The sequence below is a fragment of the Lissotriton vulgaris genome, chromosome 1_1 (assembly GCF_964263255.1).
Source record: "Lissotriton vulgaris chromosome 1_1, aLisVul1.2, whole genome shotgun sequence".
NCBI lineage: Eukaryota > Metazoa > Chordata > Amphibia > Caudata > Salamandridae > Lissotriton > Lissotriton vulgaris.
Window position 1 is genome coordinate 658,924,431 of NC_141685.1, and position 27,692 is coordinate 658,952,122.

Genomic DNA, 27,692 nt, shown 5'->3' on the forward strand with positions numbered 1-27,692 from the left:
CACACATGGTTCAGATTTGCTGATTATTTTCACTTGTTCATGATGAAACATGAATGTTTGTAGTGGTTGCTTTTTCTCCTGTTTTTTCTCATATGCCTAGTATATGTGCTTTATGCTTTGCCTGTTGGTCTTTCTTGGTCCTACACGGTGGACAGTATCTGTGTACTGGGGGTAGGGGCCCTGATCATATTGTGTTGGAGCAGGCCCCATGGCCAGCTCTCCCCTTGCTGCTACATCGCTCTTGCTGCTTTTTGAGTGTCTTCGCCTTGATTTTCCCTCATTTTCAAGGCTTCTCTAGCTTTTTTCCCCATTTTTTGAGTGCATTCTTACTTTTCCCTTCTTTTTCATTGTTTTCTTCTTGCTGTTTCACCCATTTTTGAGTGCCTTCTCCTTGCATTCCCCTACGTTGTCATAAAAAAAGCAGTTAGCAAATCCAGCGTGTAGAGACTCTCGCGGGTGATTTGCCATGCTATATAAATCCTTGATTGTTTGAGTGAATATTTGTATGGTTGAGCTTGAATAGCGTATGTTTGACTCCCCTTTTCTGACAGTGGGTATTGGTATTGTAAGTGATATGTGGATTTCTTTTATGTGCAAAAATACAATACATATTTTTTTTAGAAAGACTCCACACATGTTTATGGTTTTGTATGAAAATGCTAAATTCAAAATATTTATGTGTATGTGATTATTATTATTAATAATAATTGTAATGTATGTACATGGAAATCCATTGGACTATATTAATGATAAATTGTGTTGATTTATCGACCAAGCCAATAAGCCAGCTTTATATATATTGATGTGCTTGATTAAGACAATCGGCCAACTTTTTTAGTGTACTGACCCTTTGATGAAGCCAGTAGGAATGCCTTACTTAAAAAGATATAATTTATATTGTTACATGACGGTCAGCTGTGCTTAGTGGGGGGGGGGGTGCCCATGATGGGTTGGGAGTAAGCAGGGTGGTTGACCGTCTGCAGCGGAATGCGTCATCACTCATGACATGTTCTATCACATCATTGATAATATCACCTATGGATATTAGCAGTGCCACTGTAATTATGCAATTGTGCGGCTGCTGAGGTTTTTGCATAACTATAGATTTGCCGCATTTGACACATAATCCATTTGCTGCATTATCTGCAGATTTTAACAAAACAATTTTAGTTTCTATTTCTAATGGTTCAAAAGTTACTAAAATCCAGCATATAGTAGTGCCACTCAGTGGAAGTCCCTTTACAAAGCTGGACAGGTCACCTTTCTATTGATATATTTGGGTGTTAAACTGGTCCCAATTAGGTGAAACCAATGCCCATACAGTGGTAATAGGTGTAGAAACTAAAAAATAATGAAGTAATAGTTATTAAATGTGCCGTAGTATGCCTCATAATTTGACTTTCCTTGCTGCATAATTTACTCAACCTCGACGCATAGTTTGGCACCCTCCTGCCACATAATTACAGTGGCACTGGGTATCATAAATGACATCATTGATGACAACACTGTGCATGGCTGGGGCACAATTTATAATTAATTTAGGGCAAGAGTTATAGTTACTTGACAAAAGTATAACTTGTGACTTTCAGTGGTTTTGTTAGTTTAAAACGCTATGTTGTAATGAACATCTTCACCTAAGTATATCACCCCTTTAACCTTTGCTTTCTTCAGTAAAATACATGAATATGTATATATATATATATATATATATATATATATATATATATATATATATATATATATATATATATATATATATATCTTTGGCGTTGATGGACGGAATTGGCTGAAATTTTCAGGAAAATGGCACATTTTGTTTCTGAGCGTTCCCTGAAAGTTTGGGGGGGTTTCGTCAAGCGGGGACGAGAAAAAAGGGGGTCCTAAAACGTGTTTTTAACATTGAGTTTTCCATAGGGCGGTTGGACTCACTTTTAGCTCGAACGGCTGAATGGATTTCTATGAAACTTGGCAAAATTGTAGAGACTGTTTGCCCGATGTGCCTTTGCTAGGTCTCAAGATATGTGCTCCAGTGGATTTTGAGAAATTAACTTTCAAAAAAATATATATATCTGTGACAGCGTCCCGGTTAGCGCCCCGGTTCGCGTACCAGACGCGTAACGGAACTTCGCGAGGAGAAGCGGATTGGCTCTCCGGTGACTCTCAACATTCTAAACAGTCCGGAGCGGCCGCCATCTTGTCTCTCGGTAGGATTGAGAGACAAGAGGTGGAAATAAACAAAGGGGGAAATGAATGAAAGGGGCAAGGTAGACCCCTCCGGACCCCCTAGGATTGATGCGGGGCTATTAAAGGGCCCCGCGGGGCAAAAAAATAAAATACATTGTTTTTTGATTTTTCGCGGTGGAAGCGCTACCCGGTACGCGGACCGGGTAGCTCACCGGTAGCGTAACGGGAGTCCGCCATCTTGTGTTTCGGACGAATTTAGTCACAAGATGGAGGATAAACAATGTTGGGAATGGGTATAAGGGGGCACGGGAGACATATCCTGACCCCCTAGGTTTTCTGAGGGTGGCTGAGGAGGCCCATATATGTAAAAAACAAACCCTTTTTTTTTTTCAAATTTTCGCATGGTTAGTTCCTGGTCTGCGCCCCGGGTAGCGTTCCGGAAAGCGTAACAAGGGGAAAACCAAGGGAAATAGTAAAATAATATTTTAGAGTGCTTTGAGGTAGGGTAGCTCTGAATAGAGCTGTTGTGTTGTGTGGGTGATGTAAGTACCAACATGTAGGGACCAATGAAGAGTCTAAAATTCAATCTACACCGTCTCCTCTGTAGATATTTTGTATGTTCTAATATGGGTTATTTAAATGTAAATGTGTGGAAAAGCACTTCATGCTTTAAAGCAATTGTATTTTTGAACTGATTGTTCTTTCCTCTTAGTCCTCCTCTTTGTTTTTTTTTCCCCACACTCCTCTTCAGCATGATAGTTGATAAATTCGTTCCCTCAAAAAATGTATATACATAAAAAATTTATATTAAATACATATAAAATATATTTTTCCTTTAAAAGAAGAATACATTTTACAGCTTTTGATATTTGCTATTAAAAAACCATTGAAATTCACTGAAAAAACCATAGGTTATAGACCATATATAGTTAGGAATTAGAATTTACAAAACCTTGAAAATTCACTGAAAAAAAACATAGGTTATAGACCATATATAGTTAGGAATTAGCATTTACAAAACCTTATTTTACTCACACAAAACCATTGAAATTCGCATATATAGTTAGTTGCACTAACTATATATCGCGCACCCGCAATCCACTGCTGATCATGTCAAATATTACATCATTCATGACATGGTCAGTGACATCACTGATGACATCTCAAATGACATCACTGATGACATCACTGATGACATCACTGATGACAACATCCAGTGACTGTATGTTTCTGTAAAGTTAAAATATGTCTTACATATTGAAGAATGAGTGGATGTATAAGTGTCTGGATGAAGGATTTAGTAGGTGCATGACTGACTGTATGAGTGAGTGATTAAATGTGTCTCACTGAGTGCATGGGTTAGTGACTAAACTGTCCTAATTTGTGCATCATTATGTCTGTTGCTCTGTAAACTGCTGCATGTGTTGATCAGTAGCTATATGAGTAACTATATGGGTTATTGATTGGTTGCCCAAGTATTTGAATGGGAGACTGAGTTTGTGTGTGGGTGGCTGGGAGGTGTATGACTCTGTGCATAGATGTGTGAGCAGTTGATTCACTAGATGTATGGGTTCAAAAGTGCATGTGGAAACAGCTGTATGGGCGGTTGACTGTGTGCATGAGTGTATTGGTGAGTGAATGGATATCACAGTGCTACATGTCAAAGTAAGTACATATGTAAAACACAGTACATGTGAGAGTTGACATATATAAATAACTGTGCATAAGAGCCAGTGAATGTGTGAGTGGCTCTATGGATCATTGTGAACTTGTATCAGGGATTGTATAAGAGAGTAAATATGTGTTAGTATATGTTTGAATAAGTAAGGTGTGTATAACTGTATAGTTGAGGAAATGGAGGTGTGATTGATTCTTTGCATGACTGACTAGGTGTGTGAGTAACTCCATGGATGAGTGACAGTCTGTGAGTGTCTGTTTACACTGAGTGTATCTAAGGTTATATTAGAGTCTGAAGAGGTTCATCGTATTATCACATGAATGATGTCATCAGTGATGTGATCAGTAATGTCAAATAAGATGTCATCAGTGATGTCATTTGAGATGTCATCAGTGATGTCATCAGTGATGTCACTGACCATGTCATGAATGATGGAATATGTGACATGATCAGCAGTGGATTGCGGGTGCGCGATATAGAGTTAGTGCAACTAACTATATATGCGAATTTCAATGGTTTTGTGTGAGTAAAATAAGGTTTTTTAAATGCTAATTCCTAACTATATATGGTCTATAACCTATGGTTTTTTCAGTGAATTTTCAAGGTTTTATAAATGCTAATTCCTAACTATATATGGTCTATAACCTATAGTTTTTTCAGTGAATGAACATATATATATATATATATATATATATATATTTTTTATGTTTAATATCAGCACTCTGTGTTGCTGGTAACAGTGATTTTTAGGTTTTACCAGCACAGTGCTGTGCTTGCGAAATCTCTTGTAAATAAAAAAATCGAACAACTGACTTTGAGCCCACTCTTTTCTCTTCTTTACTAATCATTAGTTGGCTCCCACGTCACTCTCCTTTGCTTTCTTCTTGTTAATCAGTACCTCCTCCTGCGTCCAGCTTTCTGCTCGCCTTCACGTCTTTGTCCTATCTGTGGAGCTTGAACAAAGTACTGCTTCCAGTGGTCAGTGCCCTTCCACTAGCCGCCCATTTGTAAGGTACTTAATTATTTTATCTCTAGCGTCCACATTCTGTTTGTTGCTTGTCTATACCTATCCCCACCTAATTCCCGTGGTGTCCCTTCCCCGTTCGTTGCTTGCAAAGCTGCTCTTCGGCTGGAATTAAATATATAGAAGTGTAAAACTAACTTGGTACTATCTCTCCAGGGGAATTATCTAGCCCCCTTAAAAGGTAGCAGGCAGAATACGGAATGCAGAGTGCTTGCTTTCCATTTATTTTTTACGTGCAATGCATATATGTGTTCAACGCTTATCTTTAGCAGGCTCAGTAACGCTTTGAGACATTTTAAAAAAATTCATCTGTGTAGGCAGAGAACCTCACTAGTTTGGTCAGCACTCCACTGATGATTGCCACCATCAGCCCTGGTCTGGGCAGGTAACAGCGGTGGGGTCAGGTGCGCGGTATTTCGAGGGACAGTGCCAAGGGGAAATTAAATAAATCCCCCCTCACGCGGCCCCACCGCTTTTATCTACACGGACCACGGCTGGCCACCATCAACGTCTTTATGGGCTCCAGGGGTATTTTTTTCCATTTGAGCAATGATTGTGAGCATCTTACCCAAGACTCTCCTGCACATGAAATTACAGGCTCAATGACAAGCGTCTTTATGCCTACCTGGTGAACTTGCTCATGTGCACAATTAACCCTGGCTAATCACTGAAGTTCTGCCACCGCACTAGTGTGATCACTGTTTTATACTGCCAGTTGCTCAGGGTTTCGCTCTTCCGGTACCCTGGAAAACATGTTAACAAACTGCAGTTTCCAGTGTTAAATTGTTGCGTGTTTATCTAGGTTCCTGATCGATACTGTGACCTTATGCCCCTATTCGGCTATAAATCCATTTATTCCCTATATTGGCATAACCGTTCAAGTGCGATTTTCTGAAAAGTCATCTCTGGCCTCACACGAACAGAGCCACATTCCAGCATGACTCTCTGCTACTTCCTTTGCGACCAATTAGTGCAATGACAGTGCAGCAGTCCCTATCTGATATTCCTAGATAACACTCCGAGTTCTTCAACAAGATAAAAACTTAGCAAACCTGGAAATCCCCGCTTGCTATGTTTTGATTAGTAATGGAACTCTAATGAGCAACTGATAACTATCACTTCCTAGTGACATCTTTAATTGACGTCTTATGTCCAGCAAACTTGCGTCAAACCCGGCACCTGTCAGGTATAAATATTACCAACGTTGCCTTAAGCAATGTTCGCTGCCTGTTGCTGATGCCAGCTGCCTGCATGACCCTGTGTTGGTAAATCTAGCACTCTGTCGCTGCAGCCTGCTATCCTGTGGTGGTGAAGCTGCTGATTACCATTATCGCCGCTACAGCGCGAACTATGGTGCAGTACGCTTAAGGAGCTGAACAGCCGTCCTCTGCGAAGACATCCAGCAGATTCCAGCTGCCCGCGGACGCTGTCCCCCCTCCTTCCTCGACGCACTGAAAAGAAGCCGCTGCCTTTCTTGTGCAGAGAAATCCAGTCCTGGCGTTTCCGGTTTACCTTCGCGGGTGACTGGGATATCGAGAGAGACCCCTGAAGGAGATACCAATCCTCCATCATTCTATTCAGAGGTATGGTGTTGACTAAACCCTTAGACGAGAATTCTTGAAACAAACCTTGGCAAAACCAACTTAACTTAAAGCTACTTACTTACTCCCCTTTCACGTGTTAGGCTTAGGTCAGGCACACTGGGGTAGGCTTAGTTAGAAGCACCAGTTGAGTATGTTAGCCTAATGTATATATGACTGTATATATGTTTTATTACTTTTAAACCATTGTATGGCTAAGAAACCATATCAATGCTTTTACAGTTCTATTTCGCAATCCTTATCTTACTGTACGTACTTTTTATAATAACAATTATTGCAATTGTGGCAATACATTTCTCTTGTACGAGAAGAAAGACTGTTCAATAAATGTTAACCTTTATTGATACACGCCCGTCTCTCTATTCTCTACATACCGTGAAAGTAAACTGCACTAGACTGACTGAGTGAAATACATGTCTATTGTTTCACACGACCCTAGAAATTGACTCTTGATCTGAGGAGCAAAGTTGTCATGTTGCACGGTTGTTGGAAAACTGAATCCCTTCTTGTCTGTGCCAAGGAAGCTGATCACTTCCTATGCAGAGAAGAAAGTTTCCAGTGACCTCTGAGCTAGTTGGTAACACAACCCAATTAAGTTTAGCATAGTCAGTGGAGGCCTGGAATATCCGCAGTTCTACGTCGATACTACTGTTTATGTTATTCCAATGCGCAGGGCCTAGTGGGAAACTAGGAACTACACTACAAAATCTGCATGAGTTGAGGGCATGACCAGTGCTTTAAATGGGCAAGTACTGTCCGGTACTTATTCCGCTTGAAAGGGAGAGTACCTGCACTTCTCAGCACTTCTGCAATGTATTAAATAGGAGAGTACAGGCACTTCTCAGGAGCAAACAGGTACTTCGACCAGTGGGTACCTGCAGTTTTATATTTCTATTAAAGCACTAGGCATGACCAAGGACCATACGTAACCGACTGGAGGCTATTATGTTGTATTATTTTAAAGATAAAAGGGTCCTTAATTGACACACATTAAGGCAATGGCAATTTTCGGCAAGAGACGGCAAAAACAAATCCAATTAATTTCCTTACAAAAATTAGGAGCCTCCCGCCTTAGTTGGTCCTGTTGGCATGTATGACGACGCATCTTGGGACAAGATTTGCTAGAAACTCCTTTGGGCCTTTAGAAAGGATTGGAATTGCCTTCCTCTTCTAGGTGTGCTGGATGTGAGAGGCCTAGCGTGCTCCACGTCTTTATATCCAAGGGCTACCCCCTGTATTTTATTTTCGGGTTAGCCCATAGTGCCACCCATTTCGAGTTTTTTAGGCTTACCTCTAGTTTCTGATCTACCTTGAGGAGGGCACTTCTTGTTATCTTGAATATTGGGTTCCTTTTTAGTGGCTGTTTGTTAGCTGTGAGGAGGGTTAGGGGGTCTGAGTTGTCTAGGATGGCCAGGGTGTGTATGTTTATGTGTATCCTGTCTATGTAAGAAACAAACCAATAAAAATATATTAAAAAAAGAAAGGATTGGAATTACACAGAACAAAGGCGTAGGGATACAGAATGTGTATTCACACTTTCCCTTTGGTTTAGAAACTTCACCCAGTGTATGCGATTCTCTCATGACAACATCTGGGATGACGCGTTGCAGTGTTGGGCTGGAAAAATTAATCATGAACCAGTATGTAGTTGATCAACATTATTCAAATAAATTAGTTTCAAGGAAACAGGTCATGTAAATAAGGGTTGTTGAATTTAAAGGGGTAACGTTAAAATACGGATTTATTTGCGTGCCAAACATTTTGAAATGATCTAAACACTTCTTTGCAGGAGCATTGGAGTTCTTTACAGAGTGTCCTCTATTGTCAGTGGGGAGCATTTCAAACAAGATGCTGTACGTAAAACAGAATTTTGTCTGATTGAAATCATATTACAAAATGGGGGTGTGAAGAGAGTGGATCGCAATAGGTAATTGAAACAACGCTAGACAGCAAGCAATAGCGCTAGTGTTTACATTGCGCATTTTTAGGTTTTGCAAAATCTCTTGCAAATAAAAACAAGGACAGGCAATTCAATAGATTTCACCTTTTCGAATTATTTTGCCTTTGTCTATTTTTCACATGTTGCACAGGAGTTTAGCTTCTGTTCCACATGGCTTAAAGTAAAACAAAAAAAGTGCTATGATGCGCCCAGCATCAATTTTTCAAACTTTAAGCTATGTTACATAGCAGCTCAACTGTTGTGCAACAGGTAAAAAAAAATTGACAAAGCCAATACATTTCGCATAGGCAAAACCTATTGGCTTTGCCATTGCTTGTTTTTAAATCTATATCAGAACAACCAACACATTTCGGTCCTAGAGCGAGTCATTGTCAAGGTCAGAAGTTTAGAAACTTCACTTCCTCTTAAAAGTGCATCATAAAAGTAAACCTGAAGACATAGCCAAGCCATAACAAGAAAATAAGCATTTGCAATGCAATAGCTCTCGCATTTGCGAGTGTTCCAGCTATTAGCATTGTAAATGACAATGTATTTTATTTACGTGCTTTGAAAACCTTCAAGTATAAACAAGCACTTTGTACTCTTAGTCCTTGCTTAAAAGAAGTAAGGCTGGCAGTAAAAGAGGCGCATTTACTACATAAGTGCAAAGTGCGTGCTTACGCACAGCTTGCAGGTTTCCCAAACACATACATAAAATGTATTGTCATTAACATACCTATAGCTCAAACTCATGCAAATGAGAGACCGATTACATTGCAAATGCTTGTTGAGCCTGAGACAGAGGCGGCAGCATCCATAGGAAGGCAGGGACCGTGATACCAGGCCGTGTGTTTCAAATGCAGGAGGGAGGGGAAGGCAGCTGCAGCCAAAATAATCCACATTCAAAACAGACCTGGGTCTTTGAATGCACAGGAAATGTGGCAAGATAAGAACAAGATTTAAAGCCTTGTTTACAACAGAGCTGTGTAAACCACAAGCACTGGTAAAGAAGGAAATAGTGCTCACAAGCTCGGAGTAACAACACGTGTAACAGGGGCTGTCCTTGAAAATGGGCAGAGCCTTTAAAACCCAAAGCTTTATAAATAAAAATAAAATAAATATCCTGAATACAACATGTCTCGCAGAGAGAGCGCAAGCGCTGCCTAGGCGAGACCTAAAAACTCATTGTGGAAATTCACAAGTGGAATTCTCAATAATCAAACTCCTAGCACTGTTCATGTTTGCAAGGGTTTTATGGGCCCTAGTGCAAGCCAGACAAAAGGGGATGCTTTACTGTTGATTGGGTATATATAAAATATACAAATTGCAAAAGCTGTTAAGCAGATGCCTCTGCACCTGGTGCATCATTGATAACTATGCTCCTGGATGACATTGTGCTATGCTTAAACATTGTGTGATATTCAAAACCTTTGAAAGGTAAAACATTCTACCAGCATAATGAGGATTTCCAATAAGATCGGTCTTGTCTGGTTGTCAACGTGAACAATAGTGCCATGAAGTAGATCGTGTGCTAGACCCTCAAAATGCCCAGAATAGTAAAGACCGGGGAGACTGGAAAGACACTTGCAGTAAAGACAGATTACTCGGATAGTGTGGCAGATGAGCTCCGACAGAAGCAGAGAGCAAATACCTGGAGTCAACCAAAGAAAAACGTTGGTGTAAGGTAGTATGTCTTCTTGATAGTAGATTTGACACTATGAGCATGTCCTGGTGCATGCAATTTATTCTGATACCAAAAGAAATTATGGAGAAGCTGGTGCTGCCTTTGACCTGATTCTATAACTCTACATATAGTTTTACACACCCCATGTAGGTCTTCGTAGTTTAATGAGCAAAGTGGCCCAGGCTAATCTAGCCCTGTCACTGGTGTGAACGGGTAAGCAGGATTTAGAGAATATGCTAAGGAACAGTGTCACTGACTCAAATTTTCCTATAATTGCGAAGATGTTAGTTGTCTTTGCCTTTGTAAAGCTTGCACCTCATCCACGAAATACCAATTCACAAATGTTTATCATGAATTGACTTTTTGATAGAAGGCAAAGTGCTCTAAATGGGGATATGCACACAGATCCTTTATTTCATGTAATGTCTCCTGGGTTTTCAGACCACTGTACCTGGAAACGTGACTTCTTTCGAAAGTGGAGTCATCAAATGTTCCTTCAGCACAGAAAATATCATCACAACGCCAGATGGGAATTCTAACGGTTTATACTATATTTTTCTGGCTCGTGGACCTTCACTGAATGGTAAGCAATTGCAATATTTGGTTATAATTGAATAAGATCTATCACTCTTAATACGGAAATATTATGTTCATGTACACAGATAAAGTTGGCTAACTTAGACATTTAAATGTTAGTGTTTTATTTCTTACAAAGGCATTTGAATCCTAAACGATTTCTCTTGTATTGCAAGCCATGGATTTGCTTTGTTTCTCCGTGTAATTACCCTTCCTCTGGACTAATGGTACCTCATCTCTGGGAAAGACCAAAGCAGACTACTCCAGGTCCTAGTCATTTATGTCTGCTGCTTTAGATATAAAATATGTATATAGGGTATTCACACCTTACATTGCTTGGCATACTTTTAGGAATAGGCAATATATTCCTTTCTGCTGGCAGAATTTTGGCGACTCCATGTTACAAGCCAAATTTTAGTGTGGCTTTAAAATGAAAAGTCTGTGAGTGCAAGCGAGATTTGGCATCCCTTAGCATGATTTTCAGTCGCTAGGAGGGCATTCGGTGAAATTTCTCCAACGTGGGCAGTCGCAAGAGCTCACAGTCAGAAAGCTTCTGCCTGAGAAGAAAGTCTACTCAAGCGGCAGCAAAATTAACTCCAGGAGCTGTGCCCTCTGGAGCAGTGTGGTGCCCTTCGCACTAATTCTTTTGCATGGAATGAGCTCAAGATAATAAATCACAGCATGCAAAGTGCAATGTGCCTATTTCGCCCAATCGAGGAAATCCACAGAATCTCAGATTTTTATTGTAACTCCCAGAGTTTTGCCCAGGCCTACATACTTCATTAAAGGTCAGATGTTCTGCTCTGCCCATCTGCTTCATCCTTTTCCTGATGACTACTCCTTTAATGAATTTGAATTCTGCCAGTGTGCCCCATTTACCTAACGCTGTCATAACCCGATTTTAGTGCCTTTGAGGTAATCGGTTTATATGCTTGTCATCTTGTTACGCTTAACCCCTTCGATGCTGGTGAACCATTCCGTCATCAGTCACGGTTGAGCTGTGCTGATGACGGAATGGTTCCGTCATGACCACAACCCAGTTAAGGGATGTCCAGCACCGGGAAGGAATCAAGGCAGCAGGCAAGGTGTTAAGCATCAATAATTGTCTGCTTTAGCACTAAAGAGGGCAGTGACTAGACTTCTTTTAGAACATGCTTCCTGATCTGTTCTGTACAGACATATCTTTCAATTTGTAGAGGTACACTCAGCTAGATAAGCACTTCCTACAAATAACATACCACTGGAGTTGACTGCAAACATTTCTTGGATGACATAGCATTGGGGGTCATTGAGGTGAATAGGTTTCATATAGTCTGACATTGGGGTATCTGCTCAGGTGCCTAAAGAGCTTAACATTGAGGTCCATATGAAGATGCACTTACATTTTCCAGTTGCCTACTGGCTCTGCTGTGATTTATCAACCTTCTAACCACTTCAGCAAGCTACTATGATCATTGCTTACTTTACATGTTGTTTCTGTGTTAGAGACTATCCACAAGGATAGGTGCAGTTTGTGTGCTTTCATGGTTTGAATATGCCACTGGTGATATCTGGGCCTCACTCAGTACTTAGTCCATCAACTTTAGAGACTTCAGACTGCTCTGCTGTTCAAGAATTTCTGTTTCAGATTGAGAGATTTTTGTTCAACTGTGCTGCAGTCCATGCATTGGTTGCCTATCATTAATAAGGAACCCTTTTAACTTGAATATGTCAAGCATTTTATGTTCAGCATACTGCTTTCCTGAGTTTAAGAATGACATGCCTCTGTGTGATGTTAATTCTAAGTGCAACCCTTGCCGTCCTGTCCAACTTGGTAAAAAGAAGACATTGTTGTGGATGACGGGATGGTCCTGAAGTATTCTGTTATTCACCAAGACTGGGTAGGGTAGATGGTTCTTTTTGAATACTTGAGTCACTGGACATCTCACGGTAAGAGAATTGTCTATATTTAAGGAGTCTACATTAAACATTAATCATTGCTGCATTACACTGATAGTGGATTGTTACAGTAATCAGGATTTTTAAGTAAGAGGTTTTGTCTTCATTCTTCTAGTTCGCATTGTCTTACTTATGTTTAGGTCTCACATAATTTAATTCATTAGCATTCTAACTGACGTTATCACTCAGTTACTTGCCATTAGGAATCTGCCAATATTCAAAGATGCTTTACTCCAATTCTAGTTGATCCCCCTACAATCTTTGTTTGTGCCAAAATTGTTTGCATACCTGTGAGAAATTGAGAAACCTATACATTAGGTTGTCTAAAAAGAACTACTAAACTCTATTCTAAACAGAGAGATTAGGGAAACCCTATTTAGGTCAGGGAAGCAGAGAAAGATGTCAGCAAAGCAGAACCTCTATAGAAGTTCTCTAAAAGCTACACAACAGATATGTTGCTAAAGAGATCTGTACCTCTCAGAGTCTAAAGGGAATCTAAATCAAGCTAAAGCGCGTTCATCAATTATACTTGCAAAAGAACCTTCGAGAACCCCATGTCACGTCTCATTATTTTTCATCTTCAAACAACAAAACTTGGCAACTTCACTCCAGATTTCATTCTTTGGTCCACACATTAGACCTCCCATCTCCTTATTCCACAAGTATAGTAGTCCTCCCTTTGTTTGTTAAAATTCCCTGTCCTTGCAAAAGATACTTCTGATGAGCCCCACTATCTTTTTCACGCAATGTGTCTTCCTTCAACTATGAGCTCACTCAACTGCACCTCCAGAGGAGTGAAAAACATTGCACTCAAAGAAAATATTCACATTATAGTTAAAGCACTTAGAAATCCCAGTGCTTAATGCCTTTGGTCAAGTTAGTCCAGGAAGCATTATAGTATACTTTTTAATGCACGATTATGGCTACATATACGGTTACATTATAAATCTAAAGCACTATTCAAATGGATGCATTTTCAGTTATTCAATAAATGCAAAGTATTATGTAGATAAATATTGTGAATACATACGAACTGCAAACCACACAAATACTGGTACATGTGAGAATTACAATTCGTTTTTACTGTAAGGGAAAACGTTAATATGCACACACCTATAAATGTCAACAGTAAGGGCACTTTCTGTGTCTATTCAAGTGTATTACATTACATTAATAATGTTACATTTCATGAGCACATATCTGATACTATCATACAGACCATCTAAAACCTTGTGGTCTTCAGCATCTTTTATCTAAAGACTTCCAGGCGTTTCATGTCATCATAACATTTACTCTGACTCTCCTCTAACTCCCCATCTGCCCTCTTCCTCTTCACTCCCAGTTTAACCTGTGAATACTTAAATCCCTTAGAGAACATAAGTAGGAATTTGGCACAAAGGGCAATTATCAAAAGGGGTTTCAAAATGACAACCAGAATTCCACTTCCCAAGCTTCCAAACCATTTGCCTATAGTAGAAAGTACATTGCCAACGGCTTCCCAATGCACCTGTCACATCTAACTCTTTCAAATCCTTGTCAAACCAGATATAGTCTGAATATATTTCTCCAGATCCTTTCTTTTGTCTGGGATGTAAGAACAGCATTGCTGAACTTTTAACACCCTGCAGACTCTGACCTCTATTGCAGGTAAGAGGTCTAATAAAAGTTGGTTCTGTAAAACCATAGGCCTAATAGCAACCATCTCTGTATTTACAAGTAATAAAGAATTTGCAATATTAGCCAATGTATCCACAAATATAGACAGATTTCTAATTGTTAGATCATTCAGCAATACCCCCTTCTGATCGGATTATGGCACCAAATATAGCTCCTGCTACACCTCTTCTAGTTCTATGTTTTGGGTAGAGTATGTGGCCTAAAGGCTAGGGCGGCGGACCTCGAAGCTGGGCAACCGGTTTCGAGTTTAAGCAGGGATGCTTAACATCCTGTGATTCTGGGCAAATCACTTAATCTCCTGTGCCTAACAAAAAAAAAATGTGTCCGTCTGTAAGCAACTGGTGCCCATGTAAAGCACTCTGATACCTTTGGGTCTAATTCGTGCTATATAAAACCCTTCCCCCCCCGCCGCCCCCCCAAAAAGTTTCCTTTCCCATACACAATCACTAAAATGTTCCACATGGTAAATCTTTGCGAAAACTATATCAATATGAAATGTACCATGCCATGCATGGGGCCATTTAAAATATGCATATTGTCCACAAATAAAGTACACTCTAGTGTTATGTTCCCAGGTTAGGCCCATGTAGCGAAGCAGCTAATTTCTTACATTGCCTCTTTTTTCAGCAGTAACCTTTTGCACATATTGTGCGCGCAACAATGTTGGATTGGTTTCTCTGAAGCTAAACTTGTTTACAGATCTAGCTTCGCATAACATAATCACAATGCCCTGAACATCATGTAAAAGGTCTCTTTTTGGACTATGCACAAATGCTGCCTCTATCTTCATCCACGGGGCGACAGGGCTGGCTACATATCCCTTCCATCACTAATCTATATGCACATCGCAAGGCTGCTTTCTATTAAGAACAGACGAGCATCTCAATAGATTAGCAGAGGAGGCACTTCAGCTGACACCAAGGGTCCCTGAATGCTGAGACTTCACCACACATCGGTCTGACATCTCCTGAGGGGTGTCCAGTTCGTGACCAAGATGAGGTCCTTCAATTTCTCCCATCAGGTAATGGGGTTGGATCGTCCCTTGGCGGGATTCTTGGCTCCACGCCTACACACTCTATAGGTGCACATAGAGTAGGGTTGGCTTAGTAGGAGTATGCTCGATTATTGCCTTGTTTTATATTCCTGTATGTATACACTGTTTTAGCACCATGGTAGAACTATATCTACTATTTACACTTTTGTTGCTTGTAATCACTTTTATTCGCATCTGTCTTTTAATAATTGAAGCACACATATTTTATGCAAGAATAACTTTGGTTCAATGAACATATTGAAAAAGTCCCACTGTGTATTCTCTGTATACTTCTCTGAGAATAAGTGAGCATGAGTGACTTTGTGAATGGCTCTGTACTGTTTCCATGATCCCTGTGGGGTCAGGGTTGTCATGTTCAGTGATTGCCAGAAACCATTCTCTCCCTGGTAAATTTTGTGGTGCTTACAGTGGCACTGTGAGCTAGCTGGTCTCTAGGCCAACATATCCTGTGGGGGTGTCTGGAATCAGTCAAGTCACCAAACCCTTTGTTTGTTATCTAGCAAACTTGCACATCCTACAGATTAGTAGGAAGTACACAGCACTAGGAATCACAATATCTTGTTCCTCCAAGAAAATGTAATTCTTCCCTCTTGCCCAGAAAACATGTTCACACTTGCTCTTCCCTAAAAGTTAGGGACATATATAACTTTGATCAATGTGCATATATAGCATTCCCTTATGTTGCCAATCCAAGGTCAAGGCGGGCAAATTTCCATTCACCTCATGTTCAATTTCTACACTACTCCACCTGTGGTGTTTCTCAAGATCTATCGCTCCATTGGCTTCCTATACGGAAGAGGATAATGTTTAAGGCTATGACCTTAGCCCATAAAGCCCTGCATGCCAATGGTGCAAAATACCTCCAGAAGAGGCTGGACTTTTACCGGCCTGCACGATCCTTAAGATCGGAATCATTGGCTCTGGCGGTGGTGCCACGTATAAAAAGGGCCCGACTGGGCGGTCGGTCCTTCAGATTCCTTGCCCCCAGCTATGGAACTCCCTACCGCTGTCCCTGCGGGCCACATCTAATCTGCTTGCCTTTAGGAAGGGTCTAAAGACTTGGCTGTTCTCTGGTTAGTGCGCCTCACCTTTTTTGGCTTCTGTTTTTTTACTGTTATGTTTTCCAGTCTTTTTCTGGTCTGGAGCACAAAGCGCCGGGACACTCCTTTGGAGTAGCCGTTGCGCTATAAAAGTCCCATATAACATAACATAACAGTTTCAGATTTGGACTCTAAGTCTCTCCTCCTGTCTTCCACTAAATTCAAGAATTTATTTTCCACATTTAACTAGTCAAATTATGTCTGTGTGCATATGCAATGGCTTATGCAGGACTTAAGACACACAACATTTGCCTGCAATCCCTCCCCCTTAAAGTAAGGATTCATATGCCACTGTTTGAACATATATGAAGTGGGGTTGTGGGGTGCACTCCTAGTTTTCGTTGTTGTTGCCTTTCAGTATAATTATCCTGTGCTTTAATGGGTGTGCTGGAAGGGAAGGAGAGGCCAATCTCCACAATGAAAAAGTAACTTGATACTAGTGACTGACGTCATTAGACCCTATCCGCACTACTTTTGGCTGAAATCCATCTGCCTTTATAATCACAATAAGTAAACAATGCTTAATAAGTTCCAAATGAAATTTATTCTTGTAGATTAGCCTTGTTTTTCAAAATTCATTCATTTCTGTGTTTCAAAATCCATATTTTTTCATGCATTTGTTGTTCAAGTTCAAATCACTGATTTGATACACAAGTCACGTACATAAATTATATGAAATAATAATTTTTCATTTCCCAATGCATTTCGGGATTGAATCCCTTCGTCAGGGGCACTAAAAAGACATAAATAATAAACATTTTAATCATCTGTCTTTCAGCACATTGTGGTGTTATTTATAGGATTTAACCATCTAGAGATAATAAATTGCAAAAACATGTTATTCATCATCCTGGTATTTTAACATCATACAATGTGAACTTTTACAAAGTGAGAAAATATATGCTGTTTGTGGTTTTTTTTTAAGAAATGGGACAAAGTGAATTAGTCTCACCCCTTATTTTTAGAAGATTATTTATGCACAACAAGTATGATAAAAATAAGGTTATTAAACATGTAGCAGTGCTTAATTTCATACCGTATTTTAATTGTTCAGGGCTCGTCAAAAAGAGAATGGACGACCACTTCTGTAAGTGCAACTGTTGCGAAATCTGCAAAATAAATGATATAAATATTGTAGTGGCTGAGAAATATAGGTACCGATGTTGGCTGAATAATGAAGGATGCAAGGGGTCACCTTTATGTTTCTTAGAAATCTATCGAGGTTCTTGTAAGTGATGTCCGCTTAAAAATTGTCGATCATCTGATGGAAGAAAAACTCGTTCTGGGTTTCTACAATAAAATGTAAATATGTATCTGTACAGAGTAAGACCAATGAAAATGATGAAAGATATCCTAATTTTGACTATTGAATACCTCTATGGTTCACACTGCCCGTAAATGTTTCAGAGCTTGGAACTGTCTGGCTGTGTATTCCCTTCCAATCAGCTGAGAAACTGTTATCAAAGAATAAAGGAAAAAAGACCTTTTTAATTTCATGGTCAAGAAAGTTTATGAGTGCTTGTTATGAAAAAGGTTCAAAGTAAGTACCTGAATTCCAAATTGATAATAAAAGGCTGGAGTTTCTATGAGCTCTGTTGTCTGTCTCAAATGTTTTCAAAGACGCGGGAAAATCGCCGCAGGTCTAGGATTGAAAATAAAACTAAGTCATTCTCTTATTCTTCCTAGTGACGTTTTTCGTGCATTAGTTTACAAAAATCAATTACCTGCGGTATCGAAATGTTCCTGAAGAACAGGAGTGCGGTGTAACGTATAGAGGTTCGCCCGAGACTTCTAGTTTAGAAACTCGTTACCCGTCTGAAATTAGAGAAGAATTAAACTTGTAAAATAAACGTTGCGGTACTTTGTGAGAGACCCTAAGACGCTCTGAATAAATACCTGTCCTCCGTGAACTCTTGTCTTACACTCGACGTCCAAGCCGCGGGACCGGAGATAGATCCTCCATGTTGTTCTCTAAGACCACGGACTTAAAGATCAAAAACGGACTACGAAGATAGTGACCCGGATGGTAAACGAGGTAGAAGAAATACTATCTCTGTTAAGTTGCTGGCGATGTGAAATTCTCTATGCTGGCGCTTTGTTATGCCGGCACTAAAGATAAACAACGGACTATAAAGTGTGGAACGGCTTAATGCCCCTATTCGTAGTGATAATCCGACTGTTACTAGCAAAAATGAAAATAAGCTATAAACTATGCGAATTGGCATCTTTAAAAAAAGAATAAGATTGGGGGTTGTGCGAGTTTAAATGAGCCAATAAAGAGTTTATGGAACTGAGTGTTTTTGTGGAAAAGTAATGCTTGATAGGATAAGAATACATAGTTCAAATAAATATACCACAATGATTTTGCTTTATAAATAAATAAGCGAGTTGCTAATACAGTCTATGAATACTCTCAAAATTTGAGGAGATACATTTCTTATTTTAAAGAATGACCACGAGAAAAATGTATTCAAATGTTAGTTGGTCTCTCTATAGTGAAGAGTCTCTATTTTAAACAAGTTTCTATAATTACAGGAAGCATATCATATTAATTTTGTCGTTAAGACCTTTTGGTGCTTGGGTTTGTAAAAAATCGATCCACCAGATCTCTCTTCGCGATAACCAATTTTGATTATTACGATCAGGTTTGAGTTGAATCTGTTCCAGAACTTGAAATCTTAGTTGCGGAATCGTGTGCTTCATTTCAGTCCAATGGGTTACTAAGCTGGATGTTAAGGTTTTATTTCGTATTCGACTTTTGTGTTCCGTAATTCTCACTTTTATTTTCCGCTCTGTTTTGCCTATGTACAGCTTTCCACAAGGGCATTTTATGCTGTAAATTACAAACATTGAGTCACAATTGGTTTGTTGTCTGAGTTTAATTTTCTTGCCTGTTTGAGGATGTTGTATGTATGGTCCTTCCATTACATTATTGCAATGAGTGCAATTATAGCATTTTTTCATACCTTTAGGGGAAATTGTGGATTCTGTATTCTCCTTAGTGCGGGTTGCCATTTCTTGCAGATTGAGATGTCTTGTATGCGCAAACAGAGGTTTATTCATTCTTGAGCTACTTCAATTCTGTTTACAACATTCATATTTCAAATGGTGTGGAGTGCAAAAAAACGATGGATTTAGGCCCAGATCCTTGTACTCGGGTGAATATATGACATTGTTCTACATTCTGTCCATCAACTGTGTTTTTTGCAATTTTCATCCCGAGTGTGCTGGGTATACTCAGACGTGAGTCCCAGGCTCTCCACACCACTGGAGTCAAGCTATCCAGGCTGATGAAGGCTGATAGCCAGAAACCGATCCTTGGATGCTTGATTCCGGTCTGGGAAAGACATGGCTTGGTAGTTCGGACTGGACTGTTCCCATGAGGTACAGGGTCAGAGCTGATTTGCATATAGCCAGTGTCTAACCCAGGGTGGTGTGGAGTGCAAAAAACGATGGATTTAGTCCCAGACCCTTGTACTGGTGTGAATGTATGACATTGTTCTACATTCTGTCCATCAACTGTGTTTTTTGCAATTTTCACCCCGAGTGTGCTGGGTATACTCAGACGTGAGTCCCAGGCTCTCCACACCACTGGAGTCAAGCTATCCAGGCTGATGAAGGCTGATAGCCAGAAACCGGTCCTTGGATGCTTGATTCCGGTCTGGGAAAGACATGGCTTGGTAGTTCAGACTGGACTGTTCCCATGAGGCACAGGGTCAGAGCTGATTTGCATATAGCCAGTGTCTAACCCAGGGTGGTGTGGAGTGCAAAAAAACGATGGATTTAGGCCCAGATCCTTGTACTGGGGTGAATGTATGACATTGTTCTACATTCTGTCCATTAACTGTGTTTTTTGCAATTTTCACCCCGAGTGTGCTGGGTATACTCAGACGTGAGTCCCAGGCTCTCCACACCACTTGAGTCAAGCTATCCAGGCTGATGAAGGCTGATAGCCAGAAACCGGTCCTCCTTGGATGCTCGACAGCAATTTATACAGGCATCTGTAGTGCCTAAAGATGTTTTTGAACTTGCTCCCTATTCCTAATAGGTGAGCCAGAGGAAGTCATAAATCCCCTCTGGGACCATAACTGTCCGAAATCATGAACAACACCAAAGCCGTACTGACTGTCAGTGAAAATGGTCACTCTCAGCTGGTCAGAGACACAGCATACTCTAATAAAAACAGTCAGTTCAGCCACTGGGGCTGAAAACGCTCCCAGGAGCCACAAAAGCTCCTACTGCTCCTGAAAGTGTTCAGACTGCATAAGTACCTTGTACATTTCTTCCATGGTCTCACAAAAACATAAGCCATCCTTAAACTAGGCAAAATCAGAATCAGGTAGTGGCTCATATTGCATATCTGGTCTTGGCTTGGTGCACAATTCAGTGGCATCGAGACAGTCATGGTCCTCCTAATATTCATCATTATTAATGATTTATGGATGATGCAAGAGGGTGGCAGGATTCAAGACAGACCATCTTTTCAGACTGACATTTTCAGCCACAGTATGTGCTTATACCGGGTCAGGCGGCTGTTTGTCGTAATGCTGTGTACGAGTCAACAGTATATCCAAAGAGTGAGGCACATGCACTGTTAGAGGACACACATCGCTCTATGCTGACGCCTGTGGCTGCCACAGATTTAATCAATAAAGTAAAGGAGGCCCCCTTAACTGTCAACTTTGGGACAGGGGAGATAGCGTAGGAAACTGAAGAACGTCCCACAGGTTTACCACAAAATGGGTAGGAAATGGAGTAGTAATCTGTAATGCGTTTTGCAATACTTAGCAATACCAGTCATATACTTCTATTGGTTACCAAGACATAGAATACAAATTATACACTCAATGTTATACTCAGAACACCACCAGCAACTATAAATGTAATGGCAATAAAGCACACAGAGCGTCAAATATAAAAAACAAATCAGAGAATAATGTTTTAGAAAAATATATATATATTTGTCAATTTATTCAAAGAGGCACATTATCAACACAATTATAACAAATCATCAAAAAACATACACATAGCATGTTATAACATTTTCTAAAAAGATTTTTAAAAAAAACAACACATAAGCATCAGGTTAAAAAGTTCAAAGGAACAGGGGTCGACGCGGCGTTTCGGTTACAGTGAAATAGACAACCTTCTTCAGGACCAAGTTCTAGAAGGAAACATATAATTACTATTCTTTGCAAACCCAAATTTTTACAGAATCATTTTCTAAAACAACATATTTTCTTAAGCTATAGCATTTGACAAAAGGTGCTGTTATTATACTTAAAAATTGGTGAAAGAGGTGGTTGGTACGGTATTGCTAAAGTGCATCGCGCATTTATACTGCTACCATTTCGTGGGTCACTATGTTAATTATCATAGTGATAAAGGAAATCACTTATGTGGGTAGGTGATACTCGTATTCCCCACTATAAGGTTACCTTGCATAAGTAGTAATAATGGGAGTGCCTAAGTTCTAGGTCACTTGCTGGTGGGTCGCGGTTTATATTTATGCGAAGGGATAGCTTTTTTGATTGTTATACCCACTTCTGAAATTACCTTAATGGTTTAAGTAGCCTCCAAATAAATCCAGGAGGGCACTTTGCCGGTTGTATGATCCGGTAGGGAACTGGAAATAGTTCCTACTATGATTCTATAATTCCTCAGGATATCTGTAAATGGCAGTGAGATTATGTTTTAAATTTGTGCTCTATGCATAAAGGAACGTAAAGTAGTAAAGGATTAGCATTATAAATTGAAAATAACTACCTTAAGATTACATGGGGATAAGCCTTGTTCTGGTAGTAGGAGCCACCGATATATATTTCCTGTATTGCTGTAAATAAATGCCCCTATTAGTTTATTGCAAATAAGGAGTAATAGCCAATGGTCTACTAGTCTTTCTTGATACATAGGCATTTGTACTTACCCAGGTTTAAATTACTGGCAGTTGTGTATGATACACGTGTTTTTCGCTATGCTGGTGTAGCAGCTATTTAGCATTCAATTCGTGGTGGGCATTGTCCTGCCACTGGTTCTTTGGGTATAAAATAAGATAAAGTATCTTTTTAGGATTCCAGTCTTGATTAATAAATGTAAAACAGCCTTATCCAGTAGAATTCAATAATCAGACTTCGAGTATCTAGTTATATTTATGATGCGTTCTTAATAGTCTGATTTCACTATTTTTCATGACTTAGGCTTTTATTATCTATTTTACACATAAATCATTTATTACATGCACCTCTCTGGTGAATGTTATCTTGCAATATTTATTAATCTTGACATTGTGTGCATAGGGCAAACGAAGCAGGCCCCCTATAGCGGTAGATGCCTTACACCATTATCCAACATTTGTTACTAATTGTTGGCATGTTAACTAATAAGTGAAAACTCCGCCGAATTCAAAAAATAGTGGAGCGTTGTAATGGGCATGCAATCGACCCATTAGTTTTACTAACAGTTACTCCTTGTTGGCATATATCTATTTATATATCTATTTCAGAGTTGGGTTAGACTAGGGCAACGTCATAACTAAGACTTAACTGTGCCCAGCGTATAGTAAAAAGAGTCTAACAGAGAGGAAACCGGTTGCGGAGGTTCGAGCTTAATCGTCTTACCTTGGGCTTGTAATTCGGCCTCCCTGCTCCCACTACCGTCGCCGTTAGTCTTCTGTTTTCCGTATAAGCGAAGGTATCAGTGGAGGCAAAGGGAAATCCCTATTTATGCTACGTGCAAGCTTATTGGGCGGCCACAGATTTAAGACATCTGGAGAATGCCACCGCTCCTGGATCAAAGGTAGCTGAAAAATAAGCCACAGGTCTATGGACGCTTCATGTGTTTGTGTAAGCACTAAGAGAGTGCATCCCTCCCTCTCACTGCAAAAAAGAGAACAACCTATATTACAATATGCATTTCCAATATGCAATTTGCATGCAATATTCAAACTTAATATGATGTTAGAATAATTTCTAGTGCCAGGGAGTAGCAGAGACTTTTTCTCAACTCTAGGAAGGCAACCAAACAATCATTGTCCCAATGTACTGGATGCGACACATCCTTGTGTTTCAGCCTCTGTAAAGACTTGGCCACTAGGGAATAGTTTGGTATCCACTGGCAACATTAGCCACCATTCCCAATAACACCCTGACCTCTTTCTCGATGGTTGGCAGTTTTATTTGCAAATTCACCATTTTTCTCTCGTGTGACACCTTTCTGACTCCTTTCTCAATACGGTGACCAAGGGACAAGACTTCTTTCCAACAGTACTGCAGCTTATTGGGGGGCACTTTATGTCCATTCTCAGCTAAATGGTTCATCAAAACAAAATGTGTCCATTTCACAAGCTTCCCCAGTATTTGACCCAACAAGCATGTCATCAATATACTGTACAGGGACAGAATTACAGGTCATAAACAAAGACTGCAAATAGTTTTTAAGAATCTGATTGAAAATGGAGGGGCTCTCTGTATACCCATGTGGGACTTACCACTATGCCAAAACATGACTGCCAAGCTTGAATGCAATGAGGAACTGAATGTCCTCCTACAAGGGTATGGAAAAGAAAGCTTGACAAAATCAAGAACAGAAAACCACTCAGCCTCACATGTAATCTGAAACAATATCCCTGCAGGATTGGGTACCACAGGACAATATCGAATCACAATACTGTTTATTTTGCAAAGGTCCTACCCTATGGGGAACTTACCGCTAGACGTCTGCAGGCCCAGAATGGGTGAGTTACAAGGACTCACCATAATCTCTCACAAAAATGCCTTGTTGAATAATTGTCTCGATTACTGGAGTTATTCCAGCAATCGTTTCAGGGGTCAAGTTATACTGTAGTGTTCTGAGATATTCTGCATTTGCCTTTTATCTGTATAAGAACAGACTCAACTTCTTTAATGAGTCATATGTCTTTCCCTGAAAAATCCCAGACCTCAGTGTCTCTAACATGCAAGGGTTATTCTTGACTTGTCATCATTGGATAGAGTACAACAACTGGATTTTGATTTATCATTTTAAAGGCAGCATCCTCATCGTAGGTCTGAAACTCCACGCCTCCCGGTTTGTAATAACGTGTGCAATCCAATTCAGCTAGCACAATAAATCACGTCCTATCAAACTCACAGCGCTTGAACCACAAACTATGATTATCCTCAATTTCCTATTCTCACAGGCACGTCCTCCGTAATGAGATTCCTCATTTGTTGATTAGCAACTCCAACAACTTGAATACTTCTTCCTGAGAGGTGTAGGTCTGGAACTCCCACTATAAGCACAGTAGAACGGGTAGCACCAGTAACAACTAAGAATGATACGGTGTGGCCATTTACCTCACCATCTACAGTGGGAAACTCTGGTCTACCTTTATGACTGCTCTAAGCATGCAATCTTCCTACCCCCTCAGGCAAGGTCAGGTGGACTAACTGAACCAAACTTCTCAATGGTCTCAGACATGGGTTATCGCTGGTCAGGAATGCTACCCTTGAAAAATTCTGATTCCCATTCAAAACTTGATTAAAAACAAATCTGGGACCATTGGCAGCTTGCTGTGTCATCGGGGGTTGTAGAACTTGCATCAGTGTGGCATGGGACACATTAAAGTTTTGAGTTTTCAGTCTGGGCATATTCTGCAACTGCATAGAATTATTGTTCTGGAACTGTGTAAATCCTTTGCAGGGTCAAGACGACATTCCCACTTCCAGTGCCCCAACCTATTACAATAGTGGCATGGCTTAAACTTTTTCAATGTGGCTAAATCAATTCCGGTACTTGGATCAATACCTACCTTGTGACTGAAAACCCCTTCCACCTTGCAAACAGTATAGTGGAATGCAAACATTGGAACCTAAGGATATCGGGGATTTTGTGCCTAGGTTTGTGACAGGATTGACACGTAAGTTTAACAAGATGATTCAACAGCATTTTGATTTGTTGGCAGAATATGTTGGTTGATGATATCCTGGGATACACTAAGTATTGCAACGATGAGATTTACATGAGAGAGAAGAAATTGTAGGGACTTGGACTTTTAACCATTCTCATATGAAAATCTCCTAACACCCTATCTCACGACCTAACTGTCCTCTGCTACCACCTGACAACACATACAGTTTGGGCTCCCTTTTCCACTGCCCCCTGTGACGGTAGGTTATAGGTGCCTGAAGAATAAAAGAGTTAGAATCAACTACAATTGATCAATTACAGTGTAATCCATTTGGTCACACCGTAAAGCTCAGTCGATTGATGGGATTAGGTATGTATCTATTACAAATTCAAAGCCAAGCTGAAATAAATCAGTTGCAGAAACCTAGAATAAAAATATAAAATCACTGAAGTATATCCAAAACGAAGTACAAAATGCATCCTCAATAACAAAAAGGAAATGTGGAATTCTGTAGCTGCTATACAGAGAATAGTAAAAAAATTACTAATGAGTTGATTAAAAGTTTTGATCTTCCTGCCTATACATGAGGTTATCGAAAAAGATCTACTACACCCTATTCTACACTAGATTTCAAGGAAACTCTATTTAAGTCAGGAGAGCAGAGAAAGGAATCAGCATAGCAGAACCTCTGTAGAAGTTCTCCAAAGGGAATGAAAATTGTATAGCTTGAATCTACACAACGAAGATGTTGCAAAAAGGTTTGTATCTCTGAGTTGAAATGGAATCTGAATCAAGTTAAAATGCATTCATCAATTATGCCAATAGAATAATTTTCAAGAACCTCATGTCACATGTCTCATCATTTTCCATCTTCAAACAACAAAACTTGGCAGCTGCACGCAAAATTTCTTTCCTTTGGTCCACACATACGTATTTGGATTCCTCCCATCTCCTTATTGCATCTGAACAGTAATCCTCCCTTTGTTCATTCAAATTTTTGTCTTTGCCAAAAGATACTTTGCTAAAAAAAAAACAAGTCTAGATGCAGCTCTGCCATAGAACCTCTGACCAATATCACTTGTCCCATTTAATAGCAACATTTTGGCAAAATATGCCTACAGAATCCTTTCACAATTTCTGGAAGATCACCTTCGGCTACACCCTACACAGATGGGGTTCCCCCCTCAGCACAGCATGGAATCCGCTTTGCTAGCAGTATCCGAAGAACTTAAAATGACTCTGGATCAAGGTGGATCAGCTGTGATACTACTCCTAGGCCTAGGCGCAGCATTCAACACGGACGACTGTCTTGCTGGCTAACAGACTCCAGGAAATCGGTATCCATTGCAAAGCCCTAGATAGGTTGGGGTCCTTCCTGGAGGTGAGGTTCCTCCAGGTTATAGAAGCCAACCTCTTCTCTGATATAAAGCCTTCGACTTGCGGTGTGCCACAGAGCTGATCGCTAAGACCTACATTGTTTAATATTTATATGCCGCCATTGGAAGACATAGTGCAGGGATACAGCCTCTACTTGATCTCATATGCTGATGACCACCAGCTAGTGGGGTCACTTGATTCTAGGACTAATGGTGAGTCAAGCCAGCTGGCACCTTGTTTTGAACAAGTGGTTAAAGGGATGACAGGGAGCTGTCTGAAATTACATGGAGACAAAACCGAACTGATGGTCCTCTGTAACGCAGGGGTACCCAGGCCTCTAGTCAGCTGCTTAAGCTGCCTAGGGATCGCTCCAGAACCGAGCACTGCCATTAAGAATCTCAGCTTCTGGTTGGATAAGGAGCTAACCATGGAGACACAAGCAAGGAAGGTGGCAGGCACATGCTTTGGGTTGTTAAGAATGCTGCACAAGATCCTAGAACTAATCCCCATACGGCTAAGGAAATCGGTCATACATTCCCATGTCACGTCATGCCTGGACTATGGTAACTCGCTTCTTCTGGGCGCACCTAAATATGTCATTAACAAGTTACAGGTAGTCCAGAATGCAGCCGCCAGACTTCTGTGTCAAATTCCAATGCAGGAATCAGTGAGGAAACATCATAGATAGTTACACTGGCCCCCGATTCAGGCGAGAATCAAGTTTAAAGCACTCTGCCTGAGCCATAGAGCCATAAACAAAGGGCCCAGTAAGATCAAAAATCTGGTAGGCCTATACATCCCCAATAGAGGCCTGAGGTTAGACTCTGAGCACCTGTTAACAATCAGAATAAAAAGGGCCAGATGGGGTGGAAGAGCCTTTTCCCACCTGGCGCCCAAGCTGGAACTCACTAACGCGGGAGATTAGATTCATAATTTCAGAAGCAACCTTAAACAAAAACTGAAAACCTGGTTA

General features: G+C 40.2%; 1 protein-coding gene across 1 annotated transcript in view; it reads left to right on the forward strand.

Moving 5' to 3' along the window:
- The window catches only part of LOC147747616 (ferric reductase 1-like), a 664,587-nt gene that overhangs the window by 448,763 nt on the left and 188,132 nt on the right, over positions 1-27,692 (forward strand). Inside the window, exon 8 of the mRNA XM_086936340.1 lies at positions 10,552-10,693. Within this exon, the coding sequence (XP_086792466.1) occupies positions 10,552-10,693 (142 nt within the window). The remainder of the gene's footprint in view (positions 1-10,551; positions 10,694-27,692) is intronic.